Below are 24,034 nucleotides of genomic sequence, written 5' to 3'. Positions count from 1 at the left end.
GCACTGCTAATAATCTGAGTGTGTCTGAAACTGAGGGCATTGCTTGAGTAGTTGCGTGCGGGAGTTGGACTTTGAAAATGTAGATGTTTAATAGTAAGATAGCGGTGGGGTTGAAGTTGTTTCTGTAAATACCCAGAATTGAATTGTTTGATTAAATCCAAGTCTGTGATTCAAACCTTGTTTTGAGCATGAGACTGAAATTTCGAAATGCATTTTGTTTTATGCTTACTAAAAGCATTTGTGCATTCTTTAAAATTTGAAAAAAGGAAATTAGGAGGAGAAGAAGTGGGTGGAGATTGGGTGGGACGTGGGAGAGGAAAATTAGGAGGAGAAGAATAAAAGTTGGGGAGAGCCACGACCCTCGATGCGGGCAACCCACGATGCTTCGAAGGCCAACGAGTTCTCAACGTGAACGAGTAAGATTCTATTTAGTAATTTCTAAACATTTCATCGCTTTTGCTTCGAACTAGTTTATTTTAAAGTAAATTTACCATAATGGGATGGTCCAAGTGGTTGATGAAGACCAATGTAAATAGCAAAGGACTTAGAGGGAATGAGTTCAAACCATGGTGGCCACCTACTTAGGATTTAATATCCTACGAGTTTCCTTGTCAACCAAATATAGTAGGGTCAGGCAGTTGGCCCGTGAATAATCGAGGTGCGTGTAACCTGGTCCGGACACATGGATATAAAAAAAAAAAGAAGTAAATTTAATGTTGTATTTACTTTGGGTGTTTACTCGATGAGATTCGATGATGTTGATGTGCATTTTCTTGAGGAAACGTGGAGTACTAATGATTATGTTCTTAGTTTGAGTTTCATGATTCCAACATTGATTTGCATTTTTTTAGTTGAGTTTCTTGACATTTTCGGTTTGTTTTTATTTAGAAGGTTTAATTTTATCTTATTAATTCACTGGATGGCTTCATCTGAGTTTTCTAAAAAAGGTCATTCTAGTCAAAGTGTTCCATTAGTTGAACTTGAACTTGATAACCCTAATCTTGCTGCTGGTAGTAAAGTTGGATTTCTTGGTAAAAGAAAACGCAAATTAATTAGTCAAAGTTTGCAGGATGTGCAGCTTAGGAGCAAAATTGACAAAGTATGCTCTCTGCTCTGCTCTTAATTCTTGTGCCAAGACTCTGAATTTGTTTAATGGTCTGCAAATTCACGCCCAGATTGTTAAAATTGGATTTGAAGAGAACTTATTTTTGAACAGTGCACTGGTTGATTTATACGCCAAATGTAATGCCATCGTGGATGCAAAACGAGTCTTCTTTGGCATGAGAACTCACGATCAAGTTTCTTGGACTTCTATAATATCTGGACTTTCCCAAAATGGGCGTGGGAGCGAAGCCATCTTCATGTTTAAGGAAATGTTGGTAACTCAGGGTAGACCCAACTGTTTTACTTATGCCACCGTTATTAGTTCATGTCCAACACTAGAGGATGATCTTCAGCTTCGTCTTGCAAATTTGCTTCATGCTCATGTTATCAAATTTGGTTTTACATTTAGCAGTTTTGTTATTAGCTCCACTATTGATTGTTACTCAAAACTAGGAAGAATAGGAGATGCTGCTCTGCTTTTTTATGAGACAAGAGGGAAGGATAATATCATATTTAATTCTATGATATCAGGGTATTCTCAAAACTTACATGGGGAAGAGGCATTGAAACTGTTTGTAGAAATGAGGTCTAGTAGTTTGAGCCCAACTGATCATACATTAACCAGTGTTTTAAATGCTTGTGGGAGTCTAACAGTGCTTGAACAAGGAAGGCAAGTGCACTCTCTAGTTACAAAAATGGGATCAGAAAATAATGTGTTTGTGGTCTGTTCTTTGATAGATATGTACTCAAAGTGTGGGTGTGTTGATGAGGCCTTCTTTATATTCAATCAGATGGTCGAAAAGAACAGCGTGTTGTCAACTTCGATGATCATGGCTTTTGCTCAATGTGGCAGAGGCTCAGATGCGTTAAAGCTCTTTGAGATTTTGTTGATTGAAGAAGGTTTCTTGCCAGATCATGTCTGTTTTACTGCAGTTTTGACCGCCTGCAATCATGCTGGATTTTTAGATGAGGCAGTTGAATATTTCAATAAAATGGGCAGCGAATACGGATTAGATCCTCAAATCGATCATTATGCTTGTTTGATTGATCTCTATGCCAGAAATGGCCACATAGAAAAAGCCAAGCAATTATTGGAGCAGATGCCTTACGAATCTAATTACGTCATGTGGTGTTCCTTATTAGGCGCTTGCAAAGTTCATGGCGAGGTCGAGCTCGGGAGGGAGGTCGCATATCGACTCATTGAGATGGATCCAAGTAATGCTGCACCTTATGTTACACTTGCTCATATCTATGCTAGAGCTGGTTTGTGGGGTCAGGTGGGAGATATTAGAAAAAAGATGCAACAAGAAAAGGTAAGGAAAAGTTCAGGGTGGAGTTGGATTGAGATAGATAAGAAATCTCATGTCTTCTCAGCTGGTGATGCAACTCATCCTAAATCCTTTGAGATTTATTCAAAACTTGATCAACTGGACTTGGATATGAAATCAGCTGAACATGCATCAAAAGCACTTTAGTATGATGAGTTTTATTGCCACTGATAGAATATAGTTGTTATTGGAATTGAGAATCTTGTTCTAAAGTAGAATCATGTTTGCAGTGAACTTTAGGATGAGTGATGAACCATCATATTTGTTTAGAAGTGTGATTATTTATGGAAGACTATGTATATAGTGAATGAGTGATTTAATATGCTATAATCACACATGTTCTTCGATTCCAATCGATTGAATCGTGTTCGATTCCAATCGATTGAATCGTGTTCGATTTTGAAGTTTTTTTTTCCCTGTGCAAATCAATAGTGATAGTAGTGTTTGAAAAAAGTTCTCTATTTTGACAGATAATTTGTAAAAGTTGTTTTCGAAACAAAAAACAATGGAAAATATTTTATCTAGAAATGTGATTGTATTGTTTTTGTGTTTTCTAAGTGTTTGTAAGGGTGTGTTTGGAAGTGATTATGACCAAAATTACTTTCGTCATTGTCAAATATATTTTTTTTTTGTTATGATCATATTTGACAAATTAAAAAAAATTGATATTAGAAAAGGTAAAAATATTTTTAAAGTATCACTTGGATGATAATTTTTAAAATTCAATTATATATCTCCTTTTTTCAAAATTATTTATTCTACTATTACTCCCAATGATCATTGAAAAATTAAATAGTATTTGATTCAAGATGGAAATAAAATTGTATTCATAACTCTTTTGACACTGGTTCTTTTTTTCTCCCAAAAATTAATGGCTATGATTGAGATTCATAAAGAGCGTAAACTGGTATATTTGAGTCTAAACTCTCTATTCAATCTTATCTACTAAACTCTCTATTCAATCTTATCTACTACTTTCAACTCAAGTCGCTTGCTTTAATCGATTTGCCAACATGAGCTCAAGTTAGCAGTAACTCAAAATGAAAAACAACTTGAAACGAGAGTTGTCCAAATTTAAGAATACAAGAAGCAAGAGCAATAGTTATTCAAATTATATATTATATATCTCAAACTAAAAAAACTAACATAAATCGCTCCAATTCGAAAAAAAACGAGGGATCTTAGTTGCTAGAACTTTAGTAGGATAAGATAGACCCAAATGAAGGTACGATACCTAGTCGAGATCGATACCTCCTCTTAAGACCTCTCCACATTACTGAACAGTCACTCCAGCCCATATATTTCATAACACCACAAAAGAAACTGCAAGACAAGGAGTAGAATAACATATCCATCATACGTTTTGACACAACTTGTGCTACAAGTCCTCCACACTTTTTTCCACCATTTCTTCTCGTGCTACTGTCCCGGAAATTTTTGAATTTCTTGCTATGTGAGATTGAATATCATAAATCTGCACAAGTAAGATTGCATACTTGGTCACATGATGCTATGGAGGGTCCCACTCTAGTATCCGCTTCGATTCATGCATCAACTATGGTAACAGCAGACATTTCCACAATGGCAAGTTGTTTTTTCTTTGTTTGCATCCACCCTACGAGCCTCTGAAAAAACTGTCCCATATCACAACTGCAAACAAGCACCCGCACAATGATATTTCGTCAGTTCTCTAATTTTTACCAACTTCATTAATCCATCCTTGACTATAACTAAATAGCTATTCTACATTATATTCAACACAAAATGACCAGAAGGAGAGAAAGAGAGTCGATACATTTCAAACTAGAAACTATATGCTCAAAAAAGAAAAATGAACAAGAATCTGTAAAGAAAGAAAATGAATGCGCACCTCCAGAGCAGGATATTTTCAAGGAACATGGTGAATGAAATCATGCGAGCACACAATGTGTTATAAATGGTATCTTCATACTTGAGGGGATAGCAGATTAAACATCGTCTTAAAAAAGAATGTGTGTTGCAATCACATTGTCCAACCTCAGTATTTGAGAAAACCCTTGTAAGAAACCTTGTTCATGATTGAGTTTGCTGGAGCACCCAATTTTTTGCTACTCATTTGAAGCCTTCGAGCATGTGATGAACACGAGCTGGAAACCGAGAGAAGAGCGACAAAGTAGATTTTACAAGGGACCTACTTTATCAATCAAAGAAGAGTTGTGGAGAAAAGAATTAGCACTAAATAAAGAATTAGCTCACCACAAAAGACTGGAGAAAGAAATAAAAAGACATAAATTACAAGAAGGGAGGACTCCAATAATTAAAATTAAGGGCCATTACAAAACTCTTGAATCACATACATTCAAAAGGAGACGTTGGACCTAGTCCTAGTCCACCTCATTGGTGTTTATAAAGCTCGAGGCTCACTAAAGCGTAATAGCCCTCGAGAGTTTAAGTGCAAAGTGCAAAAAAAAGCAAGGAATTTTTTTCGTGAGGCACACAATAGAGAAACATAACTAAATTTTTTAGAAATTTTAAGAATATAGAATTTTTGTGAGTGATTGGAGACAAGATTCTTCACCGAGAATGCCGATTAAGTTTAGGATTGAAAATATGTGGTTGACGCACGCCTCTTTCCTCCCCCATAGAAAATTGGTGGAAAACTAAGATTGTGGGATGGCCTGGGCAACGGACAGATGATGAAATTCAAGCAACTAAAATCTGCTCTCAAATTCATGGAAGAAATAACATTTTGGCTGCATCCATACAAAATATGTCCCTCACATCAGAATTGAAGGCTATCAACTCCTAGGAAGATACGGCCCTCTTCCTCTGAATCTTACAAAGAAAGATCCAAAATCAGGGAACAGCTCCTCACACTTGCAGCCAAGGAGGAATCTTTCTGGAGACAAAAGTTTAAAGTGAAAAGGATTGGAGAAGGAGATAAAAATACAATCACAGACTGCTTGCCTCCAAGAAAAAGAGAGGATCCAGAGGTTTGATCCCAAAAAGTCTCCATTGGAAAGGCTTCACTGAAGCAGAGGTATACATGGGAGTTATGGACTTGGGTGCCAATAAAACCCTCCCGCTAGATGGTTCTACAGCAGAATTTTTCAAAAAGTATCATCGAACATCTTCACAGTTGATATTAGGATGAAGTTCCAAGATTTTTTTTTTTTTTTCTAAATGAGATCATAAACATCAGCCTCAGCGAAACCCATATATGTCTTATTCCCAAGAAAAGGGACGAATAACAGTACATGACTACAGACCCATCAACTTGATTCTATGCCTATAAAATTCTTGCAAGAGTTTTATCATAAAGGCTTTAAAGCTGCCTTGCCATATACTATATTTGCCATTGTGGAAGGAAAACAGATTCCAGATGCATCTCTTTTTCTTTTTTTTTTTAATAAGAAACAAAGACTTCTTATTAACAAAAAACGACAGCTTAACAGCAGGGCCGAGAAGCCCCCCAAGAGCAACTGCATTACATTTTGCCAATCATGTCGAAACAAAGCTATACTGTAGTTACAAAAGAATTTTCAATAGGTAAGGCACCACAAGGCCGTAGTAAACTGAAGTTTCTCACAAAAAATGTCAAAAGAGAGCAGGATTAACTTCAAAAAATGTCAAAAGAGAGCAAGATTGTTGAAAACACGTTGGTTTCTTTCCTTCCAAATGCTCCACAATGCACAGCTCCACAAGATCTTCCCTTTTCCTTTCAAAAGTCCCCCTTGCGTTACTTCCATCACCCAATCCTCAATAGAACGGGGGAGACAGCCTAACAAACCACACCTTTGCATGATAAAGATCAAAGACCCACCCTTGGTAAGCAAAAGGGCCGTGCATAAAAAGATGGTCTATATCCTCTGCATTTTTGAGACACATAGGGCAGGCCGAGGGGGATAACATCTAATTTGGGAGTTTTTCTGAAGCTTCTCATGTGTATTAAGGCTTCTGTTAGCAATACTCCACAGGAAGACTTTCACCTTCACCTTCTTTGGGCAGGGGAATTTCCAAATGGCCTTAACAAAAGGAGAGAGGAATCTTGGAGTCACTTCTGTTAGCTTGTGAAAAGCTGATTTCGTGGTGAACTTCTTCTCTCCTTTGAGGCTCCATTCTATCTTATCCTCCTCATTTCTTAATCGAAAGGAAGTCAATAAGTTCACTAGCCGAATCCAACTATCCACCTCATGGTCTCTTAGGCCTCTTCTGAATTCCAGGTTCAATCTGCCTGATCTTCCGACCAACAATCAGCCACAGTACTATCTTTTTTATCAAAAATGCTAAACAAAACGGGGAAGCTAACCTTAGAGAGTCCTGCCCAATCCACAAGTCTTTCCAGAATCTACCTTTTTCCCATTTTGGCCCTCGTAAGAAGTGAATCGAAGTGTTGAATTAGTTAGAAGTTAAGATTATGTGACTTAGTTAGAAGTTGTTTTAAAGTTGTTTAGATTTTGTGTTTAAATTTATCAAATAAATCTCCTTTTTTGTTAGGGAAGTTAGGAGGTTATTCCTAGATTTTGTTTCCTCTTGTAACCTATAAATAGTGCCTCTATTCCTCATCTTTGATCAATCAATTTTGAGAATTTATTTCTTCCCTCTTTTCTCGTGTATGTCTCTCTGGTGTCTCTATCCTTAGTTTTTATGGAATCAGAGCTAGGTTTAGATTGACACCAGAATGGTTAAAACAGCCATGATGACTGATGTGCACAAGGATGAGAGTTCCGACGGATCGAATACGACCTCAATTTCTCTCCCTAAAAGCACATCCACGACACCTCACATCTCTATCTCTGAAAACACTTCGCTCCAAATTACCTCTCCAAAACTCAACGGAAAAAATTTTCTGCAATGGTCTCGATCGGCCCTCCTAGTTATTCGTGGCCGCAGTCGACTCGGGTACATCAATGGCACGATAGCAGAACCAGATGAAGCTGACCTTTTTTTTTCCGTGTGGGATGCACAAAACTCAATGGTCATGGCATGGCTCATTAACTCGATGGAGGAGGACATTAAAGAATCCTTCATCTTCTACTCAACAGCAAAGGATCTTTGGAATGCGCTCACTATGGCTTTTTCTGATTTTGATAACTCGGCTCAATTGTTTGAATTACGCAATAAGGCACGTTCCTTACGACAAGGTGAATCCGATGTCACCCAATACTACAGCTCATTACGTAGGTTGTGGGCTGAACTTGATTTATGTCTCAATCTCGAATGGGAGAACTCGAAGGATGCTGAACGCTTCCGCAAACACGTCGAGAAGGAACGAATTTATGATTTTCTTGCAGGTCTTCGTCCGGAATTAGATGATGTGCGTGGCCGCTTACTTGCCATAAAGCCAATCCCAGCCATTGACGAAATCTTCGCAGAAGTTTGCTGGGAGTCAAGCCGTAAACGTGTGATGATGGGTGATACACACACAAAACCTCTGTCCCTCTCACTGGAATCATCAGCTCTGGCGGCACGAGGTCCACCACCACCTTCATCCCGATCTACTCGTCGGAACAACCTATGGTGTGATCATTGTAAGCGCACAAACCATACAAAAGATCAGTGTTGGGAACTCCATGGTCGTCCTCAACGGAAGAATTTATCAGGGGATTATCGGCCACCTCCACCTACAAATACTCCATCTTCTCGAACCAGCTCCTCCGGCTATCAAGTGGGCCCTAGTGTGTCCAACTCCCAAGATTTGGCCACCTCTCTCCCTCCATTTTCGAAGGCACAACTTGAACAGCTCTATCGCCTCTTAACACCGCCGGTTGAGTCTACTCCTTCGTCAAGTTTTGTGGCACAACGAGGTATTTTTAGTGCAGCTTTAACAAGTCAGCAGCATTCCGATCAGTGGATCTTAGATTCGGGTGCAACTGATCATATGACCGCTTTTCATGATATGTTTACCATGTACTCACCCAACCCGATTCAGACACATGTCAAGCTTGTAGATGGGTCATCGGCCATTATTAAGGGCTTTGGTTCTGTTATTCTTAGCCCAAACATTACATTGCACTCAGTGCTCCATGTGCCTAAATTATGTTGCAATCTAATTTATGTTCAGAAGTTGACTCATGATTTAAAGTGTCAAGCCCTGTTCACTGACTCTAAGTGTTTGTTTCAGGACTTGATAACGGGAACGACGATTGGCAATGCTGATGGCTTTGAAGGGCTCTACTACTTCAGAGGACCAAGTCTAAGAAATAAACAAGTTCTCCAGGTTGGTAGTGAGTCGAATTCTAGGGAACAACAAATTCTACTTTTACATCGCCGTTTAGGGCACCCGAGTTTTCAGTATCTTAAACATTTGTACCCTTCACTTTTTCATAAAGATGACCTTTTTACTTGCGAAGTGTGTCAACTTGCAAAACACTCTCGTACATCTTATCCTTCTGTTGAGTATATACCATCCAGTCCATTCACAGTGATTCATAGTGATTTATGGGGGCTGTCTCGCATCAAAACTATGTCCGGTAAACGTTGGTTCCTTACCTTCAGTGATGACCACACTAGGGTTTGTTGGGTCTATTTACTTAAAGAAAAATCAGAAACTGCATCAATCTTTCAACAGTTTCATTCTCTCATTCATAATCAATTTAATACGAGAATCAAAATTCTTCGCACAGATAAGGGGACAGAATATTTCAATCAAATATTGGGAACTTTCCTGTCTCAAAATGGAATCATTCACCAAAGTTCCTGTGTCATTGCTCCCCAACAAAATGGTATAGCTGAAAGGAAAAATAGGCATCTTTTAGAAACTGCTCGTTCTCCCATGTTCACCAATTCTGTTCCTAACTGTTTTTGGGGTGATGCTGTCCTTACTGCTTGTTATCTCATTAATCGGATGCCCTCTCGTGTTCTGAAATTTAACATTCCACTAGAAATCTTACTCACTATCTATCCGCAAATCCGATCTGTCCTCACAATTCCCCTCAAAATATTTGGATGTACTGCATTCACTCATGTTTATGATTATGAACGTCACAAATTGGAGCCAAAAGCCAGAAAGTGTGTCTTCCTTGGTTACTCTCCTACTCAAAAAGGCTATAAATGCTATTGTCCATTCACCAATAAATTTTACACTACCATGGATGTCACATTTTTGAGTCTCAATCTTTTTCTCCCTAAATTCCCCTCAGGGGGAGACTGAGCCTATTACAAGTAGTCTTGATGGAAATTTTGGGAGATTGACGATCTAAATACCAGAATTGAGTCCCCTCAGTAAAAAATACCTGAGATTGATGGTCTAAATACCGAGTCACCTCAGCCAAAAATACCTATCCCGATCGTCCCAATTACTCAGATAGAAGAGTCAGTTCCTATTATTTCCTGTAATAATGAAGATGATCAAGTCAACCCAAATCGAAGTGACAAGCAACCTGAGACTCTTGTTTATTCTCGGCGACAAACGGTTCAAAAAGGAGTGGAGCCACCACAGCCTCAACAGCAAAGTCATGAATCCATCTCGTCCTTAGGTACTGAACAATCTACCCTTGTGCCTCAAGACAATACTAATGATCTTGATCTTCCTATTGCACTCAGGAAGGGTGTGAGATCGTGTACTCAACATCCAATTGCTCGATGTATTGGTTATAGTCATTTATCTTCAGCAGTTCAGACCTTGGCTCTCAATCTGGAAGCCAATGAGGTACCAAAATCCATTCAAGAGGCTATGAGCAATCCACAGTGGAAAAATGCGGTAGATGATGAAATGAAGGCTTTGAAGCTTAATGATACGTGGACAGTAGTTGATCGTCCTCAAGATAAACCAACGGTAGGATGCCGATGGATCTTTACTGTCGAATATAAGGCTGATGGGTCCATTGAAAGGTATAAAGCAAGATTGGTGGCCAAAGGATACTCTCAGACTTTTGGGGTAGATTATCAGGAGACATTTGCACCCGTTGCAAAATTAAACACAATCCGTGTCCTCTTGTCTCTTGCTGCAAATCTGGATTGGAAACTACAACAACTGGATGTCAAGAATGCATTCCTCAATGGAGATTTGGAAGAAGAGGTGTACATGGACCTTCCTCCTGGATTTGACATTGATAAGTATGATGGAAAGGTGTGTAAGCTGAAGAAATCTCTCTATGGTTTAAAACAATCCCCACGTGCATGGTTCGGGCGATTTTCAAAGACTGTTTGTAAACAAGGATATACCCAAGCTCAAACTGACCATACAATGTTCTATAGGCACTCTCAAGGTAAGATCACCATCCTCATTGTTTATGTCGATGATATTATTGTCACAGGTGACCATCATGAAGAAATAGAGAGACTAAAACAGGCACTTGGAAAGGAGTTCGAAATAAAGGACCTGGGAACACTTCGGTATTTTCTAGGGATGGAAGTTGCTAGGAGCAGAACTGGTATATCTGTGTGTCAAAGAAAATATGTACTAGACCTCTTGAAGGAAACCAGAATGCTTGGATGTAAACCATCTGATACTCCAATAAGTCCCAATCATAAGTTGGGAGAGAGCCTAGATGGGGTACCCGTTGATAAAGGGAGATATCAGCGTCTTGTTGGATGATTAATCTATTTATCCCACACTAGGCCGGATCTTGCATTTGCAGTGAGTGTTGTAAGTCAATACATGCATGCTCCTACTGAAGAATACATGGAAGCGTGTATCATATTCTTAGATATCTTAAAGGAACTCCAGGGCTGGGATTATTTTTCGGAAAGGATGATGACAGAAAGATTAAGGTGTTTACAGATGCTGATTGGGCACGTTCTATTCAAGATAGGAGATCTACGACAGGATATTGTACCTTCGTATGAGGTAATCTTGTTACATGGAGGAGTAAGAAACAATCAGTTGTTGCAAGAAGTAGTGCTGAGGCTGAATTCAGGGCATTATCTCATGGTATTTGTGAGATAATGTGGCTGAAACTCCTCCTCCAAGAACTCAAGATCAGGTTTGATAGTTCAATGGAAGTCTATTGTGACAACAAGGCTGCAATTGCTATTGCACACAATCCAGTGCATCATGATCGTACTAAACATGTTGAGGTTGACAGGCATTTTATCAAGGAGAAGATTGAAGAGAAAATTATAAATCTGATGTATGTTCCATCATCAGATCAAGTTGCAGATATCCTAACAAAAGGACTCTTGAGACCCATATTTGAAAGGTTGTTGATCAAGCTGAAACTGTTCAATCTGTATAGTCCAGCTTGAGGGGGAGTGTTGAATTAGTTAGAAGTTAAGATTATGTGGACTTAGTTAGAAGTTGTTTTAAAGTTGTTTAGATTTTGTGTTTAAATTTAGCAAATAAATCTCCTTTTTTGTTAGGGTAGTTAGGAGGTTATTCCTAGATTTTGTTTCCTCTTGTAACCTATAAATAGTGTCTCTATTCCTCATCTTTGATCAATCAATTTTGAGAATTTATTTCTTCTCTCTTTTCTCTTGTATGTCTCTCTGGTGTCTCTATCCTTAGTTTTTACGAAGAAAGACCAATGTTTGTTTGGCAATGTCAATCCAAGGCCCGCCACTGCCCTTCCTCCTCGGTAAAGAAGGAAGCCAACTCCCATTCTCTACCTCATAAATACTAGTTATCACTTTTTTCCACAGCAGGTCTTCTTCTTGAGTATATCTCCAAAGCCATTTCTGTAATAAGACTTCATTCATCTGTTTGAGATCTCCTATCCCAAGGCGTCCATACATTCTTGGGAGTGTACCATCCCAATTTACCAAACGGCGTTGGGGGTGAAGACCATCTCTGTGATGATCTTCGAGGGGGCCTTAAAAATTGAAAAGGCATAGATGGGCCTTAAGTCTTCCTCGCTTCGAATGCAACAGATTACTGTAAGGGCAACTGATTTCATTTGGATCTCTTATTGCAAACGAAATTGTTGATGACTGGATCTTCAAAAGTAAAAAATGCCTCGTGCTCACGTTGGACCTCAAGAAAGCTATCGACTAAGTTGAAATGGACTTCTCAGATGCAATTCTATAGCCAAGGGCAGTGCTTTTAGAGCACAAAATCTTTTAATCACCTCAAGGCGAGGAGTGATAGAAAGGCATTGCTTGAGTGAAGCAACGCGTACTTAATAAAATAGTAAATAATAAATAAATATCATCTTATATTAGATATCCTATAAATGAATTAAATACACCCTAACTCATCAACTTAACCTTTTTGGTTCATGGGTAATTTAATCATGTTTAAGATGTTATCAGAGCAGGAGGTCTTGGGTTCGAACTCCTATATTGTCATTTCCTCCCCATTTATATTTATTTCCACTCGTCAGGCCTTGTGCAAATTTCCAAACCCACAAGTGAGGGAGAGTGTTAGTGTTAGATATCCTATAAATGGATTAAATTTATACTCACCTTAAGCTTTTGAGTTCATTGGTGATTTAATCATATTTAAGATTTTATAAATAGATAATGAAATAAATACTCAATTCTAGAAGCATAAAAATAATTTTTTTTTTCTTTAACAAAAAAGCAACTTTTCATTGTTAGATGAAAAGATACGAAGTGTTCAAGGATACAACCTCCAAAAGGAGAAAAACAAAAACCAACTACCAACCAAACAAAGAAAGCCAAAACAACTGCTCCCAAAAGAAAAAACAAACCAAAAAACCAGACAAAAAACCACCAAACTAACCAGAACCAAATACAACTCCAGCTTAACAAAACCTAACAAAAGAACAGCAAAGCAAAGCCTCAAGAAAAAGAAAAAAGAAAAAGAGATGTGAAACATAGCTAAGAACGTGTCATCTTGGAAAAGGAAGCTAAGCTCTATCTATCGGAACAGGAGTAATGCCCACTTGGTTGAAATAATCGGACAAATCTTTGGGGATTGAACATTCGCCGAAAAACTCTTGCAATGAGTCATCTTCAGACGGTAAACAAGAAATTTCTTTTATCTTCAGTCTTGTTGAAATTTTACAAAACTATTGAATCATCTTCAGTAAACAAAATATATCTTCAGTCTAAAAGCATAAAAATATTACAAAACCATTTAATATTTTTAAAAAATAACTTAACTAATATATAAAAAGTGGGGATGTAGAGAAAATCTTTTTAAATATGTTAAAAAATGTGGTCGAACCATATCAACGATTAAAAATATATATATTTGATAGCTCGGAGTCAAGCTTTGCTCTCCTATATCCGAGGTACCCGCACCCGCCCCAAGGCCTGGACCTGGAAAACATCAAAGATTTTTATATTAAGCTCACTTAAAGATTCGAACTTGAAACATCTAATTCGGTATAATCAAGAGGCCCCAAGCCCTAGCCCTATAAAATTATATTTATGAGGAAGAGATACTGCCGTCCAGTTATGACTCTTCTTCTCCTCCATTTATTCTTCTTCTTTTTATACTTATTTTCTTCCATTTTTCTCTCTTCTCCCCACTCAAACATTAAGAAGACCCACGCAATCCATATAGGCTCCCTAACTCTAGCCAAAATGCCTTTTAACTCTATTTTTAGAAGGCCCACACACCCGATAATCCAACTTGATTAATTATCTGAGAATTTGAATGAAATGACATCGTAAACACCCCTCTAACCACGTCCAAAAATGACAACCTACAATCATCACAAATAAACAAGATACTCAATAAAGCACCATCGACTTCAAGAGCATTTTACTCCACTCCATACCTACTCCGAACTTTATTAAAACTCATGGAAAGGTTGACTACTAGGTTTCTTCTTTCAATAAGGATTGCAATATTAGGACCTTTCTAAGAGCAATTCCTTAACCGATTGCTTGCATCTATCCCTAGGCTCCTTGGGTCCCCGAATAATTTTGGAACATTTACAGATCTAAATTCTAGGAGCTATTCCCAAAAACAACAAGAAAAGAACAATAAAATTGGGTGTATTAATTCATGCATCAAGTAGGATTTTATTAGCCTCATACATGCCATTGCTTTGATGATGTGTGTATCATAGCAAAAGGAATGGCAGAAAGAACTCAACCAGTGTTTCAAGCAATGAAATCGCACTTGTGTCAACAAGGCAAATCATCTACTCAATTTTGATAGCAAATGAAGCAGTAGACTAAAGAAGATATGCAAGGAAAAAAGAGTAGGTATTTGAAATAATACTGAAAGGGCATTAGACATGGTAAATGGTGGCCGTGTCGGACAAGAAAGTTTTGCTCTAGTTGGATAAAATGGATGCAGTCGATTTCAAATACTAAATTCTTCGTTTTTTTTTTCTATAAATGGAGAGCCAAGAGGTAGGGTAGTGTACTAGCATCACAGTTGAGACAAGAAAACCCTATTTTCTCTTTTCATTTTTGTAACCATCAGTGGCATATTTGAGTACGTTGGATTGGATCAGAGAGCAATACAACTCTTAAGCTTAGTTTTCTCTATTTTCGAAGGAATCGCCGTAATTTGGATAAAAGGGTTAATTTTGTCCTTTGAAGATTGATGACCTCACTAACTAAATCATGCTCAAAGAGTTAAATTCATTCAAGTGTTGGAAGTTGCAAGTTACAACACATGTCAATAGGTAACACAATCCTCACCTATTCACATAGTTGGACATGTCTCACATATGGTACAACTAAATAAAGACCTTAACTTTTTGACAAATTTCTAATTAGACAATTTAAAATATTAACAAAATATAAATATAATGCAATTTACATCAACAATAAAATGGCTCGACTTCATCATAACAATTCCATGAATAGCTCCATCTTAATATGAATGTTGTAATTTTAAATAATCTATTCCATAACGTAAATTTCCTAGATACCCAACATCGTGTTCAGAGGAAATCACAAAAATACTTTCCAATTGACAATGATCAAACAAAAAAAATATCTGCAATTTCCTTTAAGTGTATTAACCACAAATCTTATGCAACATAAATTACAAATTCAGTGAACAAAAATCTAGCCTATCCAACCGTGCATCAACAACAAGAAGTTAAAATAAATAAATAGGATATACTCACCATTTAGAAAGCCAGTTAGATTGTCTTGCGCACTGCTGATACACTACATCAGTTCCTTGTGATGTAGAACAAACAAGTCTTTGAAACTTGGATGATAACTCTTGATAAGGTTCAGTTTCAGATGGCTTCACGTGTCTAACAGCAGTTTCTAAATGCAACATATTTATTTTTGAAGCCTCAAGGTTCTCCTAAAAATAAAAGTAAGATATACATTAAAATAATGAATGAATCTTTAAAATTGAAGTTCGAAAGACGGGGAAGAACAAGAACTCAATAAACCTCAAGGGCTAATAAAGCTGCTTCTCTACAAATTAATGATATGTCAGCCCTGAACAGCCTTGAGTAAGAGAAGCTAACTTCCTTGTACTGACATCTCGGCTGCACGGAACTCTGCACAAATGGATACGAAATATCTCTTCTCGTTCAGATTCATTTGGGGGCCCAACATATAGCAGCCGATCAAAACGTCCTATTCAAAGGTACAATCAGCTAGATTAATACAATCATTTGCTTATTAAAACCAGAAGCTGGGCACAATGCATTTGTTCCGGTGCATGTGTTGTATTAGTAAATGGGAGGTGCATGAGTTTAGAAATGTTCTTATATGGGGTAATACCTGGCCTAAGAAGGGCTGGATCAATCTTATCTGGCCGATTGGTAGCAGCAATGACAGTAACACCAACTCTCTGATGTAAACCTAAATTTTAGAAAGAAAACACAAATGATTAGAATAAAAGGCTAAGCATATCTCTAAAAACATTAAACTCCTAATCTCTGTTTCTCTGTGATGAAAACTCATCAGTATTATATAGTATACTGTATAGCTAGTAAAAGAACCAGAAAATATTGAAGATTGAATTAAACAAATGTTCAACTGACCATCCAATTCAACAAGAAGTTGACTCATAACTCTATCAGAGACAGAAACTCCATCACTTTCCTTCCCACGAATGACAGCAAGACCATCAATTTCATCAAAAAATATTATTGATGGTGCATTAGCTCTTGCCTTAGCAAATAGAGATTTAACAGCCTTCTCAGATTCACCAACCCATTTACTGAAAAGTTCTGGGCCTTTTACTGCAAGGAAATTTAGTCCTGCTTCAGAAGCTACAGCACGTGCCATGAGGGTTTTGCTGCATCCAGGAGGACCAAACATTAACACTCCTGTTGGAGGTCGAGTCCCTATTCGCTTGAATGCATCTTGATGTTTTTGAGGCCATTCTACTGCTTCCATTAATTGAATCTTAACCTCCCTTTGTCCACCAATATCTTCCCATTTTACCTTTGGTACCTCAAGTATGACCTAGAATGAAGTGGTCTTTAGTGAGATGTTTGACAAACATATATGATTTGATAAGAAATTAACTTTCCATAAAGAAGTGAAAAGAACAAACAAGTTTACAGAACACTCCAAATCTAACGAGAGAGATGAAGCACTTAATTGATCCAATTTCCATGCCGACACCAGTAGAGCCTAAATTCACTAAAGCAACGTAATGAATCAGAATGTTAGATAAAACAATAGGTAGACAAATGAGCAATTTCAGCTAGAGAATTTGTTTATCTCAAGCTGCAACTTTAAAGATAAACCCCGGTCATAAAGAAATCGTTACAAAACTTGGCTCCTCAATTTTATGATTATTTTTGCTACTTGGAAGGGGTGGGCCAAGTTAATTATAAAATAGAACTACCACAAGGGATCAGGGTTCAACTAGCTTTTCATGCATTACAATTGTGACAATTTATGGGGCTTCACTACCAACTAGAAGACAATGAGAACCAAAAGTACACCCATGCATAATTATTAATTAAGTGCACTAAACACAAGGTCCAATGTAGAGTCTTTCATCTTCCTCCTTGAGTACTTGCTATTAGTTGCTTATGCAAGAGTTCAAGCAATAAAAACTTCACCTCCATACCTTATTAGAAGAAAAAATTCTCGCAAGAGCAAAGTAATTTCCCACTTCATTGGTTAAAGAATCTCCATAATCAATCCCAAAGTGTCTACTACAGGAAAGAGGAAAGCCTTCTAAATTGCTCCCTTCTACAGAAGCAAGTGCTACCTCCAATGGAAAAAAAAATGATAATAAGAAAATATTGCTTTTCCAGTGTTTATGCTAGTACTACTAATTATTAACCTAAGAAAATTTTTGTCATGGTTTTAAATTTTAATTCCATTATACAGAAAATAAGAGGAAGAATTTTACCGAGACAATAGCTCCTTGGGTGAAGCTAGAAGCAACCATAGAAGATTCAGAAAGCCAAACTTTACAACCACCAGATTGGACTGGAGCATTAGTAACTCTCCCAATGAACGCGGATTTACCGATCAAAGAAGGATATTTACTTGAAGCTTCTTCAGTGGAGGAAACAAAATCATCTTCACCAACTTGAGAGGCATGAGGTATCGCCAACCGTGGTAAAGGTGATTGAGATTTGTTCGAGTTAGACAATCTAGAGAGCGTCTTTGAGTTCTTCTTTCCCTTTGAAGGCATATCTGTGCGAGGATGAACGTTCTTAGGAACCCTTTAGAGAAATTTCTTTATCATGGTATTGGATAATGGGCGGAGAATCCCGACTATAACACCTTGAAAGGGCATATTTCCTTTAGGGGACTATGAACGGAAGTATTGTAGTTGTATTGTAGTTGTATTGTGCCCATGCCAATCACTTAGTCCATTGCGTAGGCTTTCAACATGCATAGCAATACAAGTAGATCTCTGATAGGCCCTTTATCATTAAGCAATATGTAAGGAGGAAGGGCAAGAAGGTAAAAGAATAGATTCTTGTTGGCCCGAGTTAGTTAGTTGGTAATTTGGTCACTTAAAGGGGTATAGGGTGGTTATATGAGCTGCTGTAATGGGGGGGGGGAGGGGGGGGGGGGGGTTGAGGTATCTTTTTGCTGACTTGTTCCTTGTGAGGAATTGTAGGACAGGCTAGGGAGCTCTCGAGTTCTTCCTCAGCCTGTAAATTCCCCTCTTATACATAAATAATAGGGCAGAACTCTATCAATCTCCAAGCATTGATTAACTTCTGTTTGCCTATGACTTTGGATTGGTAAGTTGTGCTTTTTTGCAGCTAGTACCTTGCAACCGAACCATTTAGTCCAAAATAAGAAAGTGAAAATTTTGAAGGAAGTTGATCAAGTTATCCCTCAGATTGTGGTAATCCTTGCCTTGGTACAATTCATCAAGATGTCGTTCAAAACATTTTCACGGGGTCACAAAAGCCGAACCGGTTTAATGATTGAATATTGACACGGATAGATATATTTATTTAGTTTAGAGGTATTCCCAAGAAAGATGATCTTCTTCTGGCCAGTTTGAAAGGCCTGGAATCTCTTCTATCAACATTAACTTTCTTTGAACAAAAAAAAAATCCTCATTACAAAATGATCTTTTACTTGTATAACTAGCATAACTAGCCTACCTGTAACTAACGTCCCATAGCAATTGCTTGAATCAATGACTAAGTAAGAGTTATGTGGTTATCCTCCCTACCTGTTCTAACGTGTAATTTTTTAATTGGAGGTCTAACTTTACCCGTGCTCAAAAGACACCGAGGTGGAATTGCAGGGAATTGTTCTTGACCGGCTGGTAGTAGATGAGAGTTTGAGAGCTTCTCTTTTCTCCCAAAATACTTCTTAGATTTTTCCTATCATGTGCACATATTTTCCTCTGGTTACATACCTTCATCTTATACTGGCTTACATGGGCATAGCCACTCTTTACATTCCTTCTAACTACTTTTCCGCCTAATTACTACCTTAATTTTCCTTACAGGCCCTCCTTTTAGTTCTTCTTGCATAAGTAAATCTAATAAGGGCCTATCACTCAGTAGATACAAAAACTAATAAATGAACAAGAGGAGCAAGAGGGGAATGGGGAAGAGGGCTTCACAAATTTGAGCTTTGTTATTATATAACCCTTGTTATATAGAGTATAGACATTGTAGAATATATTTTGTCCACATTTCTTATGTTTTTTTAGTACAACATGTGAGAATGGGGGATCGAACTCACAACCTCATGGTTGGAGGTATATGCCAATTACTGCCGAGCTATGCTCTTATGTTGCAAACTTTTTAAAATCTTATGTCGAGTCTAGATCTATGGTTGTTTCTTAAAAAAAATTCAGTTTGGAAATATGAACATGTTAGAAACTTTAGCTTGAAATTTGTTCTTATGTTAATTTATTTTCTCTCTATAGGAGTTAAATGATGGAGTGCAATTATCAACAAATCTCTCATACACCTTGGGTTGTCCTAGATCAGGCCGTGTTGTGTTTATATTTCCTTTAAAAAACCACCCATGCAATGGTAAGTTAAATGAAATTGGGAAATTAAAGAGCACAGACGTTGAATCTCTGAGAATATATAATTGTAAGGAACTGTTCTTGGAGCTGGCTTCTTCTTCCAATATATCCACAAAAGACAACAACTTATTCTCTTCCTCCTCTATTTATTTAAGAAAGGTTCATGATCGTGGTGAAAATGGTAATTTATCATCACCAAGTACTGGGATGTCTGCATCTCCAAATTGTGATGACATGGTATCAAATTTACCTATGGAGAGTCCTTGTGATCACTCACTTATTAAGGAGGCCTTAGGAAATGATAATGTTAAAAAAACTCTGCAGACAATTGCTTCCAATGAGTTGTATAAACGTTGTTTGCTCCGTGGAAATCTTGTAACTATCCCAGTGCTTTCAGATCTTTGTACATTCCATGTGAGGGGTGGTAAAGGACCATCAGCATATGATGACTCTTATAATTCCGTGTGCAATGGAAAGTATCAATCATTCTCAACCTTCTATGTCAAATGAATATGTGGATTATGCTTTCAAAATAGACCAGCTGACAAAAGTATTTATAAATGTTAAATCAACTACAGTCTCGGAGACAGTGCAAGATAGAGTTTTATCGAATGTGGAATCTCAAAATCTAAATATTACAGCTAAAGCAAAGCGTAAAGTTTCAAAATTGGGCGGTCTTTCTAAAGAATATTCAGTTTTAAAGGATATTATAATTGCCTCATCATTAAATGGCACTGTGTCAAGGTATGTGTATACAACTTGAATTTGTTATTTTGATTAACCTTGTTTTGTTTTGTTGGCATCCTATTCCTTTTATGATTGACTGTGCAACTGTTATAAATGTGTCAATAAATCTTACCCTTGCTAATAGAAACTTCATATTTGATGTGCTGTTAGCTATCTATCCACTGTAATTGAATCTAGAATTCTATGTCTGTATTCTTGGATAAAAAATCTAGGATATCTTGTAGCATTTGCTAACTTAACTCAAAATTCTTGTCTAATAAGATGTTAGTTTGGAGTAGAATGGTGTGGCCTTGTCATTTAAAAGATCTGGTCATATTAAGACGATATAATATATAATATTTTCCTTTATAAACTTTGGCTTATGATAAATTATTTTTTTCCTTTAATGTTCCACTCCTCATGTTTCATATGCTTTGGTTGCCTAGTTAATTTTGAGAATGAACTATCTCCATATGCAACTTCTTGTCTGTTTATTATTAGTCTCCTTGCATGGTGTATGTGTCTTGTATTTTTGAAGACATTTTCATCTTTGCATTTTGGATGTCTTGTCATGAGTTGTAATTGTGATTGCTCTGTAGTTATTAGAAAAGGAAAATGCTCTATATCTGGCTTTGTTTTTATTTTTTAATTTAAATTTTATCAACGTTTCTTTATATTACTATTTTCATGGTTAATGTCAGTTGTATATAATGTAGTACTTTAAGAGGATGTCGGTTTTTAGGTTTTCAAGATTGGAGTTAGCACTGATTAACTAGAATGTGTTAGTTTGATTGTTTCCAAAGTATTCTTGTATGTATTAGGTTATCTATTAGTTACCAACTGCTAGTTAACTGTCACTTAATTGTTGGATCACTTAAAATAAATAGGCTCTTTGAGCCAGATTGAATGATTTTTTTTTTTTTGGAAAAGAGACAATTTATTAATGTAATGAAATGAAAGATATACAAAAGGGGATGAGAATCCCAAACCATTGTAGCTACAATAAGGCTTTCCAATAGGTTAATAGAGAGACAAAACTATAGTGTTGAAAAATAGGAGAACATTTGCACCAAGATACAACCAAAGACACTATAGAATATAAAATGTTGCTACTGGATCGTTCTTTGCCTTGAAAGAGCCTATGATTTTTTTCCAACCATATCGACCAAAGCATAGCATCCAAAGGATTTTCGCCTCCTTTCCAAAAGGGTGACCTGTTAGTGTAGATGATTATAGGATGTGTAAATCTGATGGTAAGGCTATTGGCCAACCAAAAGATGATAAGAGGGTGTCCCATAGTAAGGATGCGAATCTGCAAGTAACAAATACGCCTGTGTTTCACCATGTTGACGGTCGAGTACACACCAATGTGGAGAAAGGCAAGTCGATGGCAGCCTTCTTTGGTGCTTTTCATGGGTGTTTAAGGCAGACGAGCTGGCCTCCCAGAGAAAGAATTTGATCTTCTTTGGGTAGTGTTCTTTCCAGATCGATTTGTAGAGGAAAGCTTCATTGGGTGAGGTAGTGTGGTTGGGCAAATCATGGATGAGAGATCTGGTAGTGAATGATTTCGACGGTTTCAGTCTCCAAAAGATTTTGTCACTATCTTGGTTTGGGTGAGAGGAAGAAAGACTATGAAGGAGCGATGCTAATTAAGTAATTTCTGCGTCCTTAAGATTCCGCTAGAAACTGAGGTCCCAATTGCTTGTTGTTGATGACCATATATCCCTTTCAAAAGCATATTTTTTGGTGCGTAAGGCAAAGAGAAGCGGGTAAGCGATAAACAGAGGCACGATCTCCAGCCAAATGTCTTTCCAAAAGTAAGTTTTAGTGCCATCACCTATTTTGAAGATGCTCTAGTCCATGATAAGCGATTGGTGTCTGAGGATATACTTCCAAGGGGCAGGGACCGTGACAAGGGAATGGTGAAAGGTGTTCTGGTGATGGTTGATGGGCCCATATTTTGCAACAATGACTCTCCTCCAAAGGGCGGATTCTTCCACATGGTACCTCGATATCCACTTTGCAAGGAGGGCTCCGTTTTTGTCTTTAATGTTACTGCCTCCATCTTTTGTAGGATGGATGATCTTTTCCCATCTCACAAGGTTCTGTCCCCTTTTTGTGTTGGTGCCACTCCAAAGAAAATGCCTCATGAGTTTCTCCAATTCTTTGGCCACCTGTGTTGGAATGGAGAAGATGGATAGGTAATAAATAGGAAGATTGGTTAGAGTAGTTTGGAGGAGGGTGAGCCACCCCCTTTTGAAATGGGATAATTTGCCCAAGAGCTCAAATTTTTCCTCAACTTCTCCATGATGGGATCCCAAAAGGAGACCGATTGAGGTTTACCATTCAAAGGGAGGCCGAGGTAAGAATTAGGCCAAGATCCCCTTTTGCAAAAAAACCGCTCGGTCTAGGAGGTCTAAATCAGAACCCATCATGTTGACACCCAATAATTCAGTGTTTTGGAGGTTGGAGTTTAGCCCGGATGCTTACTCAAAGATCCGAATCGTGATGAAAAGATTTGTAAGATGAACATCATCAGAGGAGAAAAAAGAGGATGGTGTCATCTGGAAATTGGAGGCGGTGAATCTCCAATTGGTTCTGACCCACCGTAAAGCCCTTTATCAGCTTTGATGTTGCTGTGTGTGAGAGTAGACGGCTAAACAGTCCACAACAAGGATAACGAGGAAAGGGGGTTCACCTTGTCGAAGGCCTTTAGTGGCCTTGAGTTTTTCTCTAGGCTTGCCATTAATAATGATAGAGAAGTTCGTGGAAGAGATGCAACCTCTAATCCATGACCTCCTACGGTGTCCAAAACCTTTGGCTTCTAAGATACCGTCCAAGAAATTCCAATCAACCTTGTCAAAGGCCTTGTCAAAGGCCTTTTCAATGTCTAATTTTATGACCACCCCTTTCTCCTTTTTCCGCCTACATTCATCAATGAGCTCATTGGCAATTAAAAAAGCATCTAGGATTTGTCGATCAGCCACGAAAGCGGACTGTTGGGGAGTGATAGAGGATGGCAGGACTCTCTTTAAACTCTCAAATAAGACTCGAGCAATGATCTTGTACATGCATGAAATAAATCTAATGGGTTGGAAATCACTGACTGTTTGAGCATCAACTTTTTTGGGGATTAGGCAGATATATGTTTCATTGAGGCTGACATTTATGATCCCTTTTTGAAAAAAATCTTGGAACACCCTAAGGATGTCTTCTTTAAGAATGTTCCAGTATTTTTTATAGAATTCTACTGTGAAACCATCGGGGCCAGGAGTTTTGTTGTGTCACAAATCCTTCACGGCCTGCCAAATTTCTGTTTCTGTAAAGGGACTCTCAAGAAGGGTTCTCTGGTGATAGGAGATGAGATCTCATTGAAGAGGATAGGGAACCTTCCTTCTTTGTGTAGAGGCTTTCATAAAAAGAGAGGGACTCTTGCTCTATGTTCCCGTCTTCTGTCAAGCTTCTGCCATCTCGGGAAAACACTTCCGAAATGGTGCTTCTTCTATGTCTAGCAGCCACCAGTCGATGGAAGAACCTCATATTCTCATCTCCTTCATCGAGCCATTTCACCTTGCATCTTTGACGCCAATGTGTTTCCTCTTTGACAGCTAATGAAAGGAGTTGTGCTTTTAGAGCTATT

The 24,034-nt window shown here is 37.8% G+C and overlaps 2 protein-coding genes and 1 pseudogene across 10 annotated transcripts in view; 2 read left to right on the top strand and 1 right to left on the bottom strand.

The window, feature by feature from the left end:
* Nucleotides 1-293: 293 nt before the first annotated feature.
* Nucleotides 294-24,034, top strand: part of LOC148212436 (calmodulin-interacting protein 111-like) — a 43,635-nt gene continuing 19,894 nt past the window's right edge. Inside the window, 4 exon segments of the mRNA XM_088121471.1 lie at nt 294-416; nt 8,536-8,631; nt 19,564-20,142; nt 20,144-20,412. Coding sequence (XP_087977597.1) covers nt 381-416; nt 8,536-8,631; nt 19,564-20,142; nt 20,144-20,412 — 980 coding nt within the window. The 5' untranslated portion in view covers nt 294-380.
* LOC148212437 (pentatricopeptide repeat-containing protein At2g13600 pseudogene) lies at nt 295-2,785 on the top strand (annotated as a pseudogene). The gene is made up of 2 exons (XR_015789674.1): nt 295-416; nt 1,070-2,785. The product of XR_015789674.1 is annotated as a pentatricopeptide repeat-containing protein At2g13600 pseudogene (transcript).
* LOC111025814 (uncharacterized) overlaps nt 3,351-24,034 on the bottom strand; it is a 36,362-nt gene continuing 15,678 nt past the window's right edge. The window contains exons 2-7 of one of the 8 annotated variants that reach the window (XR_015789671.1): nt 16,362-16,658; nt 15,969-16,049; nt 15,632-15,742; nt 15,353-15,540; nt 4,303-4,605; nt 3,990-4,082 (exon numbers count right to left, since the gene is read on the bottom strand). Coding sequence is in view for 5 of the 8 variants with exons in the window: in XM_088121472.1 (XP_087977598.1) it covers nt 3,977-4,082; nt 15,353-15,540; nt 15,632-15,742; nt 15,969-16,049; nt 16,362-16,658 (783 nt within the window). In the remaining 3 variants the exon portion in view is untranslated. Of the gene's footprint in view, nt 4,083-4,118; nt 4,606-15,352; nt 15,541-15,631; nt 15,822-15,968; nt 16,050-16,231; nt 16,659-24,034 lie in introns of those variants that run through there. The other 7 variants (XR_015789673.1, XR_015789672.1, XM_088121472.1 and 4 more) reach the window with 7 other exon arrangements.

This window comes from Momordica charantia, assembly GCF_013281855.1.
Source record: "Momordica charantia cultivar OHB3-1 chromosome 3 unlocalized genomic scaffold, Mcharantia_2.0 BLBB01000003.1, whole genome shotgun sequence".
Taxonomy (NCBI): domain Eukaryota; kingdom Viridiplantae; phylum Streptophyta; class Magnoliopsida; order Cucurbitales; family Cucurbitaceae; genus Momordica; species Momordica charantia.
Note: the sequence above shows the minus strand (reverse complement) of the source record. Positions and strands in the feature narration are given on the sequence as shown.